Below are 19,587 nucleotides of genomic sequence, written 5' to 3' on the forward strand. Positions count from 1 at the left end.
TAGAATTTCAAACAATCATATTTATTACACATTATTGAAATTTTAAAGACATATACCCAGAGTGATGTAATAAGAATAGAGGGGCCCTTACGAATAAATAATTGATGTAATACGCTACATCGCACGGAATACAATCGGATCAATTTACTTTGAAAAATTTGCGAAATAAGCTCATTGCATCACGGGAAAAAAATGGGTATAAAGTATATTTTTGACTTTTAAAATTCGCTAGATAATCAATTTTAAAGCAATAAAAAATGATCGACTTGGAGTCACAAATCCAAGATATAAGAAAAATCATTTTATACAATTCATCATTTCATACAAAATCGAGATTTTGCGAGAAAATGGGTAAGGCTGCAAATTTTTTGGAACTGTTTCAATGAAAATCAGATAAATTGATAAAATCTGATAGGAAACGATCGACCCGGAGTCACAAATTCAAGGTCTGGCCATCAGAAACCAGTGGGATTTGAACCCGTGACCACTCTGTTCATAGCATTATAAGCGAACAAATATCACATTTAAAAGGTTTGTCCATACTGTGAATTTTTACATGATTTGTTAAATCACTATTCCTAGCGAAGCATTTTCAGCACGCTTCATATTTAACCCTTTGTAGGCGGCAATAAATATAGCGAACAAGCCCTGTACGCGGCGGCACCTTTTTCGCGAATTTAGCAATCGAGTTTTCGACCTTAAATACAGATTTTAATATTTACTCAAGTAACCAGATATGTTAATTAACACATAAAGTATTATTTTAAACAATAAAATTCATAATATATATCGTAGTTTTGGATTAATTGTCAAATAATCATTCTTCTCAATTGTATGAAGACGTGACGTCACATAAACGAGGTTTCAGTATGGTTCCACAAAAAACTAATTTTTACTGGTCTTTATTCATTTTAAGCAAATTGAATAGATGGCATTCAACTCTCAGTAATACATTAAACCAATTTTGAACCTTAAAACAGTTGAAATAGGCGCATATAAGCCTCAAAATCCCGTGCAAAGTTCAGAAATTCTATGGAAGACAGCCGCGCTACAGACTTGTCGCCCAAAGCTTCCATAGAAGACGGCCACGGGCAAACGGTTAAGGGTCAGGTTAGGTTAGGTTATGTTAGGGTTGGCCCTATTCATTTGTGATTAGATTGTTAGGGTCGGTATTTTCAATCCTTTCAATCTTTAAAATCCTTTTCTTTCCGTCGTGATTTTTCATTCAAACCTGACTTTTCTGGAAAAGTTTTCGAGCAGATCTCACATTTGAATCTCACACTCTCCCGTGTGAGATTTTATATGTGTTATTAATTTACCTTTCGTTATAAAACATTTCGAACAAAAATCACACTTGAAAGGCTTCTCCCCTTTATGATGCATCATATGTATTTGTAAACTTTTATTCAATAAATAAGATTTCATACAAATTTCGCATTTGAACGGCAGTTCCCCGGTGTGTGTGATCATATGCCGCGTCAATTCGCTATTCCTTTGAAAACGTTTTTCACAGGTTACACATTTGAAAGGTCGTTCCCCAGTATGAACCATAATGTGACTATTTAAATCACCTTTTGCAACAAAAGTCTTTGCACAGAACTCGCATTTGAAATCCTTTCTTCCGATGTGATATTTCATATGCGATGTTAAATTATTATTTCGTACGAAGCATTTCGAGCATATTTCACATTTGAAAGGTTTCACTCCGGTGTGATATAGCATGTGCTTCGTCAATTCCGAATTCCTACCGAAGCGTTTCGAACAGGTTTCACACTCGAAAGGTTTCTCATCGTTGTGCTGTTTCATATGATAATTTAAAGTGCGTTTTTCGACGAAACTCTCCGCACACATCTCACACTTGAAAGATTTATCTCCGTTGTGATATTTCAAATGAGTTTGAAGTCTGCAGTTGGTTCGGAAGCATTTAAAACAAATTTTACACATCAAAGACGATTCCGCATCGTGGTTTTTCATATGCACTATCAAGTCTCGTTGGCGTGTGTACGATTTTGAACACATTTTACACTTGAAAGGTTTGTCCTCGGCGTGGTTTTTCATATGACAATTTAAAACTGTTTTATTTCGGAAACTCTTCGAACAGATTTCGCATTTGAACGGTTTTCCATCTTTGTGAAATCTCAAGTGTTTTGTCAATTCACAAAACCTTACAAAAGACTTCAAACACATGTCGCATTTGAAATCTCTTTCTCCGTTGTGATAATGCATGTGCCGTTGTAAATTTACATCAGCGGCAAAACATTTAGAACAGACGTCACATTTAAAAGGCTTTTCCACAATTTGATGTGCCTCCAATCCACTTTGTGAAATGTTAATTTTATTTGTCAATTTACATTCTGAAGATTGTTCAGAACCTGTTTTGTTGACATTGATCTGTAAAATGAAACAAATGATTGAAAAGTCAATTACATATAATACAAGCTATAAAAAGAGTAACTTTTAGTATTGGAATAAATTTTGCCACATTGAAATAATAATATGAAATCATTTATACCACAGTTAAGCAATGGATCTGAAGCAATGGACCACGGTCAAAAAAATTATGTGGACAATATTTGTAAAATGTATTAACCGTTTGCCCGCGGCCGTCTTCTATGGAAGCTTTGGGCGACAAGTCTGTAGCGCGGCTGTCTTCCATAGAATTTCTGAACTTTGCACGGGATTTTGAGCCTTATATGCGCCTATTTCAACTGTTTATGGTTCAAAATTGGTTGAATATATTACTTGAGAGTTGAATGCCATCTATTCAATTTGCTTAAAATGAATATAGATCAGTAAAAATTAGTTTTTTGTGGAACCATACTGAAACCTCGTTTATGTGACGTCACGTCTTCATACAATTGAGAAGAATGATTATTTGACAATTTATCCAAAACTACGATGTATATTATGAATTTTATTGTTTAAAATAATACTTTACGTGTTAATTAACATATCTGGTTACTTGAGTAAATATTAAAATCTGTATTTAAGGTCGAAAACTCGATTGCCAAATTCGCGAAAAAGGTGCCGCCGCGTACAGGGCTTGTTCGCTATATTTATTGCCGCGGGCAAAGTGTTAAACAGTGTTTGTATGATACATTACCATTAAATTTCTATTTACGTTGACATCCTGTTCTTTGCATAGTGAAGGCCTATGCATCTGTTCATCTTGATTGAAATGAATAGATTGTTTATCTTCAAACTGATTATTCTTAGTCTGTAAACCAGAAGATTCTCCCCAAATTAAATCATCGAGTAAAACTTCTTCCACTTTAATAGGATTTGAGCTTTGAACCGGTCTTTGTCTCGCTTCGGCATCACTTTGCTTACAATTACTTTTAAAATCAGTGAACAATCCCAAGGTGGATTCACAAGGTAAGCATATTCTAGGAGAAAGATCATCGTATTTTATTGCCTGTAAAAGAAATATTAATCAAAATAAGAATTAGTTATTCTATGAGAGTTTTGTTAGGCTTAGTTTGATGATAACAATATTGTTATTACAGCTGTCAAATGTATTGGGGGATCTGTCAGTGTCAAAAATATCAGATAAAAGCGACTGACCTGCAGACGACAGCAACTCCAGATGCGTTCCAACAGTTCCGGAGAATCCAAAATTTGAATTGAAGAATCTGGTGAAACGACTCGCAAGCAAAGCCAGCACTCCATAACTTCAAACTTAACCATTCCGTTTGACCTTTAAGCAACATTAGATGTAAGGACGCCAGCACTGCGTTTAATGCCATTGAACTTAACCGGTAAACGGACTACTAGTCATATGTGAACCAGTCACAGGACAACCGGTCGCTCTAGATCGGTCACACGTGATCACCCGTCACACTAAAACTGGTCACATCCTAAAACTGGTCACGAGAAAACTGGTCACACCCTAAAATCGGTCAATCAGTTTTAGTGTGACGGGTGATCACGTGTGACCGATCTAGAGCGACCGGTTTTCCTGTGACCGGTTCACATTTGACTAGTAATCACCGAACCCTATCGAGAACTATCTTACTAACAAGAACTTGAGTGCTAAATATTCCATATTCGCGATTCTCATGGCAAAGATTGTCTTTTGTGCATAATCATAGGCGGATCCAAGGGAGGTGACAAGGGTGCATGCCCCCCTCCCCCTTGGGACGAATTTAATTTCATATATATTGTAAATTTTTCATATTTCATATGGGTTTTTTCACCATAATAGTTTTATTTAAAAAAATCAGTACAATGTAAGTATTATATCTACTATTATTTACATCGTAATGTTAATCTAAAATCATATAAGTTTTAATTTTTTTTTATGTTCAATTTTAAAATGACCCCCTCCTTGACTACTTTCTGGATCCGCCTATGTGCGTAATAATCCATTTGCCTTTCAAAACAGAGTCAATTTTCAGAACTTCATCGTATTTCAGGGTGCCAGATGTTCCGTGATCGAGATTTTAGTGACTTGCGCAAGATCGCTTGCGAAATAATCACCGAACCCCTTTCTTTATACATAGGTTTTCTCTTTTTATTTTCTATTTCATGGATTGGACAAATTTGATTTTTTCTGTTCCAAATTTCACAGAAGGATTTATTTCTAGCCAAATATAATTATAAAACTTCCTATCCTTGCATTTTTAGACAAACCAAGAAGCCTAAATAAAATGTATCTACATCGAACATGGTCGATTTAGCTTGTATTTAGTCGACGAGTTTTGACAGCTATCATCTGGCAGCCAACACGAGCCTCGTGCTCGCGATACATCAATTGACACACGCATCATATCACGATGCGGTGCTACTACGAAGTCCTGGATGTTAGTCGAGAGGCTGAAGCTGCAGAAATCAAATCATCTTACAGGAAATTGGCCCTCAAATGGCATCCCGATAAGAATCTCAACAACTTGGACGAGGCCAAAGAGCAGTTTCAAGTAGTCCAAAATGCGTACGAAGTCTTGTCCGATCCACAAGAGCGAGCCTGGTCAGTATTGGTATATTGAACCGAGACATCCTTTCGTTCATATTATATTTACGTAACCTTATATTCTCAATTACTTTCTTCATATGAAACATAACCTTACTTTCTGCATATACTCAGGTATGACTCTCATCGCGAGCAATTGTTGAGAGGTGCCGGAACGGAATTCAATGACGATAGCTTAGATTTGATACCGTACTTTACAGCGTCTTGCTTTAAGGGATTCGGCGACGACGATAAAGGTTTCTATGCCGTCTATACTGAGGTAACTTAGTTCAATGTATACGTATAATGTTCGTTTTTGTACGACTTGGCTTAATTCTTTCTCTTTTTTAGGTATTTAAAAAGCTGGCTGCTGAAGAGGTGGATTATTTAGACGACCCAGAAGATATTTCTAAAATACCTACATTTGGAAAGTCTGATACCGATTATGAAACTCTTCAATCGTTTTATACGTATTGGTTGTCGTTCTCTACGTCTAAAAGTGAGAATTGATCGTTTATATAAGTTGGGTTTTCATTTGATATAAAGTCTGTATGTTATTTTTTATGATTTTCCATTCAGGTTATGTATGGCTGGATAAATATGATATTAGAGAGGCAGATAATAGGAAAATTCTTAAATTATTAGAAAAAGAAAATAATAAAATTAGACAGAAGGCGCGCAAAGAAAGAAACGAAGAGATAAGGCAGTTGGTGAATTTTGTTCGTAAACGTGACAAGCGAGTGATTGCACAAGCCAAACTTAAAGAAGAAAAAGCTTTAGAAAACAAGAAAAAGGTTCTTAATTTATTTGAAAATGAGTCAAAGTAAATATAAATAATGCTATAATCAATTATTGTGTGGTTAGGTTGAAGTAAACCGCAGAGAAAAGCTTATTCAGCGTCAACAAGAAATGGAAGAGGCTAAGAAACGGCACAAAGATATAGGAGTGTACACTATGGAAAATTTTCAAGCACAGTTGGAAGAGATTGAAAAGCATTTCGTTGAAGAATTTGGCGATTCCGATGAAGAAAACTATGTAACAGAATCCAGTGAAGATGAAAATGCTGAGGTGAATATAATGTTATGTTAATATGCAGCCTATACCCATATGTATTAAACTTGAAGCGATAATTTTCATTTTCAGAAGAAATCTGGTGCAAAGGAAGTGCAAGAGTTGATCGACAATGACTTTATGAATTCGAATTTACAAAATCTCTATTGTATGGCGTGTAATAAATTATTTAAAAATGTGAAATCGTTCGAAAATCACGAAAAAAGTAAAAAGCACAAAGATAATGTGATGAATTTAGAGTTAGAAACTGATATAGGAATGTCCGGAGACGAGAGTTCTAAATCTAAATCTAATAAAAGTTCTAAATCTGATGATGTCGAATCGGGTAGATCTGATAGTGAAGTCGAAGAGGAAATAATACTGGTAAGATTAATCACAAATCAATTTGTTGCAATGTTTATTTGTGTATAACTATTTTGTTCACTTTTCAGAAGTCACCCAAAAATAAGAAAAAGAAGAATAAAAAACAGAAAATCATCACCCAAAATTCCGACAGCGACGACGAAGAGACGGCGATAGCTGATTTAGATTTAAACTTACGAAGTAGGAAAGCAAGGCGGTCAAAAAAAGCAGATAATCTATCAAAAAGTACAAATTGTTCAAAAAAAGTAGACAATGTAACAAAAATCTCAGAAAACACGTCCAATGATACGAAAGACGAAAAATCAACTGAAATTAACCCAGATTTGCCAGCTAATACTGTCGAGACGAGTAGTATAGACGTTGAAATTAAAGATAATAACAATAAACTAGTCACAAATGACGGTGGTGTTAAAGAAAACGGCGATAAAACGAATAATGCCACCACCAAATCTAAGAAGAAAGATAAAAAAATCCTGAACAAAAAGGCCTCCGTTCAAATCAACATTGACCTATCCAACTTAGACACGTCACATTGTTGTGCAACGTGCAAAAACGAATTCGTATCCAAGAATAAGCTCTTCGATCATCTGAAGAAGACGGGCCATCAAATTTATCTACCCGACTCCTTCACGGCCATCAGCAATAAAACTCAAAAGAAGAAATCTAAACAGAAGTAAACAAATTTGTGCATCTCTGATATTCATATCGACAGTATAAATATGACTTTGCAGCAAATTCTGATCCTTCGATGAATTGTGATATATGTAACTTAGCTACAGTAGTATTACTATTTATTATTATTATTATAAATCCTAAGCTTTCAAATAAAAATCGGTACACCATTATTACTTAACAAGTTTCTTTATTGTATTTTATTAGATATAACAATATTTCTTATAGATTTAATTTATCATACATTAAATTAGTTAAACGAAAAAAAATCACCACAAATCAGACACATATTAACTTCACAGCGTCAAACACATATAGTTTAGAGTTACTCAGGCGAATACTTATTCAATCATTATAATATAAAACTGGGAAAATAAAACTAATAACAAAATCTAATAGTTATATCAGTTCGTCATGTTTAGATATTTTTATAATATTTATTATTTGTATGAAAATGAACTGAAAAAATAATAAATAATCGAAATTCTTTATCCAACTCGATCGATAATAATAAATTACAATTTATGTTATTATTGATAACAACAACATTTCTATTAAAACACACACACACATTCACACAAACACAAGGAAAATTTACATATACACTTAAAACTACATATACATATTTATCATTATATAATATCAATAAGTATAAAAGTCATATTTACAATCATCGAGTCGTCTGATCATGAGAGTGACCTCTTAAATGTTTTGAAAAAATCATTGGATTGAAATTTAATAGGAAGTGATTGATTTAGTTCACTTTTATAATCAACGGCGTACATATTTTATAAGTTTTTAATATTGATTTTTTTTTAAAGAGATCAAAGATCAAAAAAATGAGATTTATTTTGGCAACAATTTAACAATTTTTCTTTTATTTAAGGACCTTACACACAATGCAAGTAGAGATTTTGAAAATTTTTAGAAAATACACGTCTTAGGGCGAAATCACACAGAGAAGAACGGCACGTCGTGTGCTTGGCTCCCCACTGTGGGGTTCTCCTACATTTCTTCAAATATGGGATACACCGTTATCGATCACTGTCAAGCAAGGATAAAATCTTACCGAAAACACTCCAGGGGGTGATTTTGGGACGGTATGTGCCGGGTGTGCCTTAAATGTGTGCCAGGCATGCCACATTTTTTCGCATGTTTAAAAGTATCTAAAAAAAACGACGTGCCGCGTTCCTTCCTGTGTGATTTCGCCCTTAGGACTTGCGCGAATTGTACCGCGCGCGGGCCCACCGGCTTGACTTGCATCTTGTCTAAGTTCCTTTATAATAAAAGGATAGCAATGAGAATTAAATACAATGATAAAATATAAAATCAGTCGTACATACAATAACCACTTTGTTCATCCCTTCACCAGATCCAAACTTTTGATACCAATTTGGCACGGTTTTAATAGTATTTAAGAAATTTACTTTTTTAAATATTCACAGTCTTGAATGATTCACTCAAACGTTAATTCAAAAAAACAAATTTCTTAAAATTGTCTTAGACTAAATTTGTTAAAAAAAAATATCATTTAAACTTAAGCACCCACTTACAAATCGATTTTTTTTTTGTAACACCATATCGAACAAGTCCATGTGTTATTGTATAATATTAATTTCAATGAAAAATATATACAATCTTTCTGCACCGCTTTGTATATGTTATAGTATAGTTCAGTTATTAGCTTGTAAGAAACAACCAGGAGTTATACAGCATCTTCCAAGAACGAATACGACTACATAAGTCCAGAGCAACTAGCGTGGACACACAATCCTCAGCCATCGAATAGCAATGGTACCAAGTCAAAACAATGTCTGATGAACTGATTGCCCTAGATATAGAAGAAAATAGAAGTTCTTGGAGGAGGCTGAGCGAGACTCGTCCTGGGTTGTCTGGCCATTTATAATAAGAGTCCAGTTACGTCTACGGCAACAGTCTCGGATTATACCGTCCCATGTGTAAAATTAAACCGGTAGGATTGTGTCGCACAAAGAACATGAACGGTCTGTCGAATTTGAGCTTTGGTGCTTCCTGGATAGCCTCGGGCAGTCTCGCTTGACGTGGTCTGAGATGCAACGGCATCGACAAGTAACTGCTGTCGTGGAGTGGATCGTGGAAAGCTCGTTGGTAGTCCCTCGGCTCTTCAAGCAGCTCCGTCATCACAGGAGCATTGAATATATCCTGGATGACGGGTCTGTGAGGTGTCCTCCACAGCCTTCTTTGAGCCTTGTTCGCCTCTCCTGGATACACCTCGACGTGATGCTGCTCGGCTACATACCCTTCACCGCAAGTCGTGAAGGTATTCACCAGTGTCATATCTGATAGATACAAATCGTTCGACTGTCCGTTGAGTCCCCTCAGATCAGCTTTGTCAGGTGTGAAGAGATCTCTCAGACCCATCCTCTGTAGGGCGTAGGAACCATTCTCGACGGATCGATGCGAGAATCTAGGGATTTGCAATTCCAAGCCGGGTCTGGGTGTTAAGGATCTCAGTAGTTTCGACCATGTGTTGTCTTTGAATGACGTTTCTATTATTCTTCTCTGTAAGTCTACTATGTCGTCCCCGTGTGCTGTGCTTCCTTGCTGTCCCGGCATGATCAGGATTGTGCTGACGATTTGTTCACCACCACCTATGGCTGCTACAGTGGCGTCTATTTCTGGTACATAGCCTGCTAAGAAGTTGTCGCTGTATAACACGGCTGGTACTGGTACAAGTCTGCGTTGTCTGATTGATGGTGAGACTACGAAGTACATTTCTCCATTTCGTCCTTCGGTTGATGCAGCTGAGCAATCGGTCTAAAACAAGTATACATTATTATTGGTTGTTCACTATTGATCTTTAATTAGATGGGTACTGAATTGACTGATACTATTCAGAATGGTCTTTCGTATATAACATTTGAAATAGAAAAAGTTTTGAAATATGTCAGCTGGTGAGTAATACGAATCCTAAAACGTGGATTTAAAATTATGCCATAGTTTAACCCTTTGAGTGCTGATGTCATTTATGTTGAAAGCCCGCCACGCTGAAAATTTCGCCCACATTTCCAACTAGAATCATTTAGAAATCCAATGGAAATCGGGTATAAAAATTTTGACCAAACACAAAAAAGGATTTCGAGTTTTGTAAAGATGTGTTTAGGCTCTCTAATATATCTTGCAACAATATAAAATAAAAAAAAGAAGTCTATTAATGAATGTATTTTTCCAAAACTAGTTTCATCTTTTCATTGTTATTAAAATTTAATGCTCACAATCTAAATGCCAAGTCACAATCTTAAATACTCAGCATTTAGAATTTCTGCCATGTTTATAAATTCAGAAATTCCGGTGTAAACCAGTCTTTATAAACATTGACACGGATTGCACGACCCATGTTCAATGCTACCTGGAGAGGCTTAGGGGGTAGTATTTTTGTTTATTTTTTACATACTCAGAATACAACGCTCATCGGCGTATTTTAAGCTCATGGACTTGTTGGCAAAACGCCGATCGGCGTTGGTCAGCATTCAAAGGGTTAAATGTATAAAAAATACTCACTTGGAATACGTTTGCCGAAAACACGGACAGTGGTGGTCTCATCATCATATTGTTCCCCTTAATATACTCTGGAATTTTGCCCCAGGTCTGCCTCTTAACAAGCAAGTTGGTTCTTCTCCTGACAATGTCACCAATAGAATTAAAGTTAATCTCCTCAACATGGCCGCTGTAGAACTGCTGAACTCGATCCTTGTAAAAACTGAGAAGTCGTCCCTTTGCCTTGTCGCTGTACAATTCTCGAACAAATGCTGAAGTCGCAACTCCTGCTTTCTTAGACACTTCAATAGATTCCGTCACGTTTTTGAAAACGATGTGAGGGTTGAACGTAACCATATCGTCTAGTTTGAGTATGTCATTCATCTCTCCAGAAGTGGCTCCTCGAGCACCCAAGAACATCATAGCGAGCAAAGAAGTGACGGCGAATGGAGACACCACTAAACTTCTCTTGGCATCTACCCCATTGGAAGATACCGATTCCCAATATTTGAACGCCAACTCATTACAAAGCTGAGAGAACTCGTACACATCCTTCCCGAGAGCTGCCGTGGTCTTTTCCAAACCTTCAGCCTGATGATATTCGTGTTTTGAATCGGGTGTTGGCACTCTTTCGATTATATTCTGTGAATGTGTCACTATGGTGTTTATCTTCTGTGGTATGTTCTGGTTTACTTTGTGATGTGTAGTGGTTGTGGTGCTTTCTGAAGACGATGCAACAGTCGGTAGTGGTTCCCAAGTGTCATTTTTAGCATCGGAGAACGCTTCTACTGAGTTCACTCTGGTTTCTGTGACGATAACTGGAACTATGTGGTCTAGTTTTGGGCTTGACAAAGTCGTGTCAATAGTTTTGGCTGTTGTCGTACTTGGCAATTGTTCAGTGTTACGAGAAACTTCAGGTGTTGAAATGTATCTTTCAGTTGTTTTTACTATTTGCTGGGTTGTTGGGTTGTCATATTTTGTCGTTACAGTGGTACTCTTTAAGTCGTTTAAGGTTGTGGGTAGTCTTGTAGTTGAAACTAGGTCTGCTTTTTCTGTTGTACTTGAAATATTTATATGCTCATTTGAAGCTGTTTGATTTTCAACTGCTAACTTCTCACTACTTTGAGAAATCTCTTCAAATACTTCTACTTGCGGAGTAGTTTCAGCAATTTTCTCTGTATCCTCTGGTATAGTAATATTCACTTTATCATAGTTATCAATAGTTAATGTTTTGTTATCATTGCTTTCGTTTTGTTTGATCATAACCGTTTCATTATTTGCCAGTACTTTTTGAGAAACATCTGTTAAATTGTGTTTTTCTTCAATTAAACTTGAATTGTTTTTGGATTCAAGTTCTTCGTCGATAGATATTTTGCTTTGAATTTGTACCTTTACTTTGTTTTGAGAAAGTTCCGTCAAGTTTGACTTATTTGTTATGTTTACTTCCTGAAAGTTTGCACTTTCTTCACCGCTTGTTCTTTTTTCAGTTGTCACTTGCACTAAAGTACTTTCAAATGGTACATCGGTTTTTTTATACGCTGTCTTTTTATTTACGGCTTGCTCTTCAGACTTTGTCTGCGAATCAGATGGAATTTGGTACATTTGACTGACTTGATTTATCATTGCCATTAATTCCGCATCGTCGGCTTCGTTTGTGTCAGTTGCTGTATCATAATCTATGAACGTATCACCTGTGACAAGTTCGACATCTTCTTCAAACTCTTCTTCCTCCTCTTCTGTGGGTGGAATCGTAGTTAGGATCTCAGGAGCTGGTGTTGTCGCCTTAATATTTTCAATCTTTACATATGTTATATTTTCTTTTTGATTATTTGGTTGGATCTTGATCAACGGTGCACTAGTCGTAGCTCGGGTATTGGGTGTAGGGGGTTTCGTGCTCCTTACATACAATGGTACCGGTCTATAAGTAGTCGGAACGATGTCTTCAGTTGTTATTTTTTCCTCTGAGGATCCACTTTGCGACGAATCATCGAAATCTTCAACGATGATCAACAACGATGAATTTTTAGGATTCTCTTCTAGTTTTGTTCCATCAATTTCTACGAATTCTTGGACAAGTGGTGAAGGTTTTTCAGTAAATGCTTCTGTCGTTGTCCCAACAGTCTTCGTTTCTAGCTTAACGGGTGCTTCAGTGGTTGTCGTTGTTGCTTTGGTTCTTTGGATCGGTGCAGGTGAAGTTGTTGGCAAAGTGGTTGTTGACGAATACTGTATTCTCGTTACAACTTTATCTGTTACTGGAATATGGGTAGGATTTGAATCTTCGACGATTTGAGATATCAAATCAGTTATAGATCCAGATAATTCGTCAAAATCGGGTTTCGTTGCGTCTGAATAATCAGATATAGTTGTCGGATTCGTAAGTTCGAGATAATCATCGTCCATATACGTGCTCTCGCTTTCAAGAGTTGTTTTATTGGGTTGAACTGTAGATTCTGTTGATGAATCAGCTGCAGCAATATCGCTCGTACTGTTTATAAGTATTGGTAGTATTTTTATGAAAGCTAATTCTTCTTCTACTATCGGTCTATGAGTTGATACCAATTTTTCAGTTGTGGGAGATAATTTAATGTTGGATTTCAATGTTGTTGATTCGGTTGCTTTGACTGTTACCTTTTCAGTATTTTCCTCTTCTTTAAGTTTTGTTGCTTCGGTTGGAGCAGAAGTCGTTATTTTAGCTGTCGTAGTTTGTTTTTCTGTTGTCGTTGTTTGTTTTTCTGTTGTCGTTGTTGGTTTTTGTGTAGTCGTCGTTGGTTTTTGTGTTGTCGTTGTTGGCTTTTGTGTTGTCGTTGTTGGCTTTTGTGTTGTCGTCGTTGGCTTTTGTGTTGTCGTCGTTGGCTTTTGTGTTGTCGTCGTTGTCGTTGATGTTGTTGTTGTTGTTGTTGTTGTTGTTGTTTTGGGTAATTCAGTGGATGTCGTTGTATGTCTGATATACACTGCACTACTGTTATCGTTGTTTAAATCCATAGCTATTTTATTTATTATATCACTCATATTAAAAATAGGAATTCTAGACCCATCACTGTCCACCTTTACGGGTATCATCACTATTTTCTCTGGTTTTTTAGACTCAGTTGTTGCGTTTACTTTTGGCACTTCTTTAATGTCTTGGATTTTAGTAACATTTTTAATGGATACTGTACTGTTTACTCGATTTTCTTCCACTTTTTCTTTTTTTGGTGTGGTAGTTGAAGTCGGTCGAACAGTTGTAGTAGCTTTGTTTTGAATTGTGACCGGAATTATAGTACTTTGCTTAATCGGTTCAATATTGGTTGTTGTGACTGTTTTTGGTGTGGTCGAAGTAGTAGTTGTTGTTGTGGTGCTGGTGGTGGTGGTAGCAGCTGTGCTTTTAATTGCTTGATCAGTTATTGATTCTATTTTGGAGTAATTGTCAGTTTCCTTTTGAGTGGTTGAAGTTATGACACTTTTGTCAGTAGTTGTCAAGCGTATTGGACTTGCTTGTAATATGGGTACGTATTTAGTAGGAGTTTCGGTCGATTTTTCAGTTATCTTTTCGTCTAAAATGTACGCGACAGGCTTTACTGAAGTAGGTACTTCACTGGAGCTGAAAGAAAGTGTTGATATTTTCACAGTTGTGGGTATGTTGAACTCTGAAGTTTTAGTTTCAGACGTGATCGAGTCTTCATACTGTGGAATCTTAGCAGTTGAGCTAATTCTTTCATATGTTGGGTATTGCGTTGTCTTTTTAGTTTGCGGTGCTGGAGATTGAGATGCTGCTGTAACTTCTTCCTCGCGATGCATTGGCGCTATAGTAGTCACATATTCTTCCTCTGCTTCATCAAACATCTCGTCATCGTCTTCCAAACCATTTTGGACGTGAATGACGTCAGTTTCTGGTTCTAGATGTGACGAAATCATACTATCTGGAGCTATGCTGCCTCCAGTGTTACCAAAGATAGCTGGAAGAATCATACTCCAAGAAGACGATACGTCTGGAGTGTCAAACATTATGGGCTTAGTCGGATTTGTCTTGTGAGCTTCCATCTCAGCTTTGAGCACATTTTGAACGCTATTGACGATGGTGTGCACCTTGACATGTGTCGGGGGTTGGAAATTGAAGGTAACAGGCGGTTTGGAAGAGTCGGTTTGAGCTATGGTGAGCATATGACCATCGTCTCCGTCTCCAGTGGCTATGATGGCTTGTATTTCAGCAAGGGTCATCAATCTCTTGATGAGTTCTCCCGTCTCGTCGAAAGTGTAGAATTCGTATCTATCTGGACGAATCAAATGTGAAGGGCTGCCCACCGCTGCTGGTAGTCTTGAAGGTTTCGATAGTGGGTTTCCGACTGGATCTGCTACATATCCCACGTCCTGCTCCCTAAAGAATTGAATATATGTACATTAAAATAATAAATATAATGACTCAATAGAATAATAGCAACTTTTTATAAGTAAGAATAATTATTTTTACCTTTCAGCAGCTCTCCCAATTGATAAATTCATCGATAAGATGAATATCAGCAGCTTGAGTGTTACACCGCACCCCATTTTATTGATTCTGTAATAAAAAAAATACTATTATGTAGTAAAATTATTAAATTAACTGAAAGAGCAAGAGAGGTCCGAACTAGAGGTTGTGATCGAGAAATCTCGTCTCGAAATTTGAATATGAACTTAAATAAATATATGGAACATAAAACTTGCCTATTTGGACTAAAAAATTGTTTTCTTTTTCTTAATATTATATATTTTTCTTAAACATGTACCATTTATAAAACGTATTCTTTAAAAATTAAAAGGGGAGGTTGCGTTTTAACCGATCTACCTAGGGGTGCCATATACCCTTGGGCTGAGCCTGTTTGTACATATGTAGGTATAAAATAGGGCGAATCTGAAACTCTTTTGAGATCCTCCTCCATCTTCCTTTGAATAAGTATCAGTGCCTAGTGCTAGGCCAAAAGTCTTTCTATAAACATACAGACATGCAATGTGCTGTCCAGAGCATTTTCCAGCAGTTTGGTACTGTCAATCTACGTTACATAGCCTCTCTATCCCAGTCCAATGTTGAGAAAATACCATTCTAAATGCAAAAAAAACACAGGCACATTCGGTTTTTTGCAACTACATAAGCCTCATTGTGAAAATACGCACGAGCTTACGGGATGACCCAATAGCTGTATCTCGAGTCGAATTCATCAAGATTACCCACGCCGTGGAAAACCGCTGCTTTCATCGTCTAGTCGGTGATTATTTACAAGTCATCAGATATTATGGTCTGATATTGCGAAATGTGTGGATAAACCGAACAAATACACGAGATGAACGAATGGCCAGTCCGTAATAACTAATAAGGCGATCGTTTAACGGTACGGGTCCTTATAATTCACACACCGCGTCGTAACAGTTACGCTTTATTATTACGTATCGCGATCATAATAAGCGGCAAATTACGCTGACGTCGTTAGCGTCTCGAATCTTTTATTCGATTGATTGATGACTTTTGATTCGGACTTTGCATCGGCTCGGTCGCGGCGTTCACACGGACCGGACCCAATTTCAGAACGGAACAATCAAAAACCGTCGAAAATTCAATCTATATAGATATGTATATAAAATTTCAAAGAAATTTGCAACTGTCAACCGCATGCACTTCTCGTACTGATTCGATGCGCGTTGATGTACTATACTGTATAGGAGCGCCCTACTGCGCATGCGCAAAGCAGTTAATCATTGCTCTGCGCTACAAATGATACCCGGAGATAAAATACAATAAGATAATATTGGGTCAGAATGAATTGGCGATTTGCATTTGAGGCTTAGCCTCAATCCCAAACCCACTGCTCTGAGGCTGCTATATGTACAATGCCGGTCTCCGTGACGAGACAGAATGTTAAATGACAGAAAATGCAAATATCGGAAGGCAAAGATCGAAAATCGAAAGATCTTAAGCCGAAAGATCAAAAAAAAATAGTGCATGGTAAACAGTACATACTCACTTAATTTGCGCGAGCAGGATACAATAGGAACAAGAGGAACAGGCTTTTCCTCCCGTATTAATGTGCGCGCGCAGAATACGGGAGGAAATGCATGTTCCTCTTGTTCCTGTTGTATCCTGCTCGCGCAAATTAAGTGAGTATGTACCGTTTACCATGCACCATTTTTTTTTATGTTTCGACTTAAGATCTTTCGATTTTAGATCTTTGCCTTCCGATATTTGCGTTTTCTGTCATTTAACATTCTGTCTCGTCACGTAGACCCGTACAATGCCCCGGTGAGAAGTATCATGGAGTACGCCTCTTCGATCTGGAGTCCTTGAGCCAAAACTCAATCTATTAACCTTTGAAGGACGGAGGGTCGAGATTGAACGAGTTTCCCGAAATGGGGTCGAGTAAGACCCCAGTATTTTACAGCTTTTATCAATACAAATGGGTTCAATATATGTATATCTTATTAATCATTTTATACATTAACATAAAAAAGTTTTAGTCCTATAACATGTTTTTGACTATTTTGTATTAAAAAATAACGACAAGCATCAACACGCAAACGCACATAGGTAAGGCCAACAGGCGACGGCATAACTCAATAGCCACGCGCCAAAAGTGACGAAAACAATAGCTTACAAAACTATAGCTGTCTCTTTCTCTCCCATTGATTCATCGATCAATAAGAATATGCAAGCGAACCGTCAAAAACATGACTTGTTTAAAGCATACTTTGGAACGTAGAAATGTATAAATGTATTTTTTTTACGATGTACCCCTTTTCTAAATCATACAAAATCTATTAAAATTCATTTTTTGTAATTCATTTTAGGAATACAAGAAATATAGGGTGTATAGCTGTAAAAATTAAGGCATTTGCATACCCCACTTCGGGGAGGGAGGGTTTAACTTGAACTTATTCAAAGACGCTTTCTCCAGCTTCTTTATAAGGAGCAATATGGGAATTATCCATATTTATTTCCTTCAAGATTTGTCATGGTTGGCTACATTTCTCTTGAACATACATAGGAGGAATGTTGTCCTCATCAAGTTCTTGTTTTTTTTTTTTATATTTAGAGGCTTTATCGCATGCTAGACTATTCTGGCAGAGATTGATCTGGACCCCGCCATCGTCCCCTATTTCATATTCCTCTGGCAAGAACTGATCCCTCGAGGCCTCTGTTTCCTAAATTCACTGGATGGTGCCATTGACATTTGTCATATCTCTTTTCATTCGCTACACCGCTTCCTCGGTTACGGGGGGTCGCGACCAACTAGAGCAGTTAATAGTTGACAATTTTAATTGTTAACTGTTGACTTGGCTGTTATATTTTTATTTATTGTGGGAATTTTTAATGTCATGTATTTTTTTTCTTCTGTAATTCATGTATTTTTTTGCAATCTGTTAGGCGAGTGTGCACGATTAATTAATATAAAATAAAATATTCATATATTGCATACGTATTTATCCCGTATACAGCCGGGTCCTTTCACTACTACAAATATAAATGTTGTTAATTGCGTAACTACAATGTATGTATGTAAACATACATAGTGATTTAGTCATACTATTCAAATTTATTACATGTATTTAAGTTTAAACATTATTACTTGGTGTTTTTCACATACAAAGTAATACGTTCCGAAGTTTTTTTAATTGTAAAACTACATCATTTTTAGATTGCGATATCTTTGTGTAAATGATTGGGAAGTTCCGGACTTACAGCCTGGTAAAAGTCGGAAAATCCTTTCTTATTGAACGAATTCCGGTAACCCTTTGAGTGCTGGCATCTTTTCTGTTGAAAGCCCGTCACGCTGAAAATTTCGCCAACATTTCCAACTAGAAATATTGAGATATTCAATGGAAAGTAGGTATAAAAATTGTAGCTAATCCGAACAAACCCTAGATCACTACCCTAGATAATTACCGCCGAGGATTTCGAGTTTTGTAAATGCGTGTTTAGACTCTCTAATATACATATCTTGCAACAATATAAAATAAACAAAATAAGTCCATTAATGAACGTATTTTTCCAAAACTAGTTCCATCTTCTTCATTGTTGTTAAAATGTAATGCTCACAATCTAAATTCCAAGCCACAATCTAAAATACTCAGCAGTGAGGAATTTCCGGGTAATTCGGCTATGCTTATAAATTCAGAAATTCCGGTGTAAGCGAGTCTTTTTAAACGTTGACAAATGAATGACACGGATTACACGACCCATGTTCAATGCATTTTTTTTTCAATGCTACCTTTAAAGGCTTAGCACGTAGTATGCTTGTTTATTTTTTACATACAAAATTTACAACGCCTATCGGCGTTTCGCAGGCCTATGGACTTCCAATCGCCAATCGTCAGCAAAACGCCGATTGGCGTTGGCCAGCCTTCAAAGGGTTAATAATAAATAATTAATCTATTATATCATCTGTACTAGGAAATGTAAATCGTTAAAAAAGTGAAGTAAGAAGAGGCTAGTAAAAAAAAGTTTTTTAAAACATACCTCTTCTATAATTTGTATATAAAATTATTATTTTGAATAAAAACAATAATTTTATTTTACTACCGCCATCTATGTTTAAAACTAATAAGCAAACGATGGATAAACGTCAACGACTATCTCGCCGGGCAGATATCAAACGCGTATTACTCGATATTTTTGCACCATTGTAATGGCGGAGGATCCATTTACTTATATTGATGACCAAAATGAGCAATATGGCAAGGTATAAAAACGATTGGATAAGAGGCAAATTTTTCCCTGAATTGTAATCGTAAGAAGTTATGTAATTATGTAAAAATAGCTCATCCTTATTTATTCCGTTATTTATAAAATTATTATCCTTTCATCTGATCTATAAGTATAATTACATGTTTGGTTCCAATGATTTTTTATTTTTTTTTATGAACGTGTTTCAATTATCGAAAGTAAAAGGTCAAACTTTCCGTTTTGAACATAGAAAAAAATGATAACTTATGTATAGTGGCTTTGACTTTCTACAACTTCCTATTAACGTTTAAATTGAGTATTATAAAACCTGCAAGTTGAACGATTAAAA

At 36.4% G+C, this 19,587-nt stretch overlaps 3 protein-coding genes across 6 annotated transcripts in view; 1 reads left to right on the forward strand and 2 right to left on the reverse strand.

The window, feature by feature from the left end:
• LOC143911541 (uncharacterized) lies at positions 1 to 3,927 on the reverse strand. Of its 3 annotated transcripts, XM_077430449.1 has the most exons (4): positions 3,565 to 3,765; positions 3,296 to 3,415; positions 3,104 to 3,217; positions 2 to 2,391 (listed from the first exon to the last, which is right to left on the reverse strand). In XM_077430449.1, the coding sequence occupies exons 1-4, from the start codon at positions 3,685 to 3,687 to the stop codon at positions 1,264 to 1,266; spliced, it is 1,485 nt and encodes a 494-aa protein (XP_077286575.1). In that variant the 5' UTR covers positions 3,688 to 3,765; the 3' UTR covers positions 2 to 1,263. The 3 variants fall into 3 exon arrangements, with proteins under 3 accessions (XP_077286571.1, XP_077286575.1, XP_077286572.1); XM_077430445.1 differs by having other exon boundaries at positions 1 to 2,391; positions 3,104 to 3,415; positions 3,565 to 3,927; XM_077430446.1 differs by having other exon boundaries at positions 3,122 to 3,415; positions 3,565 to 3,849.
• A 739-nt stretch (positions 3,928 to 4,666) lies between these two features.
• LOC143911590 (dnaJ homolog subfamily C member 21-like) lies at positions 4,667 to 7,241 on the forward strand. 2 transcript variants are annotated; one of them, XM_077430545.1, is made up of 7 exons: positions 4,667 to 4,966; positions 5,084 to 5,228; positions 5,300 to 5,447; positions 5,528 to 5,742; positions 5,813 to 6,016; positions 6,092 to 6,382; positions 6,451 to 7,241. In XM_077430545.1, the coding sequence occupies exons 1-7, from the start codon at positions 4,776 to 4,778 to the stop codon at positions 7,057 to 7,059; spliced, it is 1,803 nt and encodes a 600-aa protein (XP_077286671.1). In that variant the 5' UTR covers positions 4,667 to 4,775; the 3' UTR covers positions 7,060 to 7,241. The 2 variants fall into 2 exon arrangements, with proteins under 2 accessions (XP_077286671.1, XP_077286672.1); XM_077430546.1 differs by having other exon boundaries at positions 4,683 to 4,966; positions 6,095 to 6,382.
• LOC143911589 (uncharacterized) overlaps positions 7,230 to 19,587 on the reverse strand; it is a 38,224-nt gene continuing 25,866 nt past the window's right edge. Inside the window, exons 2-4 of the mRNA XM_077430543.1 lie at positions 15,018 to 15,104; positions 10,595 to 14,924; positions 7,230 to 9,850 (exon numbers count right to left, since the gene is read on the reverse strand). Of these exons, the coding sequence (XP_077286669.1) occupies positions 8,978 to 9,850; positions 10,595 to 14,924; positions 15,018 to 15,094 (5,280 nt within the window). The 5' untranslated portion in view covers positions 15,095 to 15,104 and the 3' untranslated portion in view covers positions 7,230 to 8,977. The remainder of the gene's footprint in view (positions 9,851 to 10,594; positions 14,925 to 15,017; positions 15,105 to 19,587) is intronic.

This window comes from Arctopsyche grandis, chromosome 5 (genome assembly GCF_051622035.1).
Source record: "Arctopsyche grandis isolate Sample6627 chromosome 5, ASM5162203v2, whole genome shotgun sequence".
In the NCBI taxonomy this organism is placed as follows: Eukaryota; Metazoa; Arthropoda; class Insecta; order Trichoptera; family Hydropsychidae; genus Arctopsyche; species Arctopsyche grandis.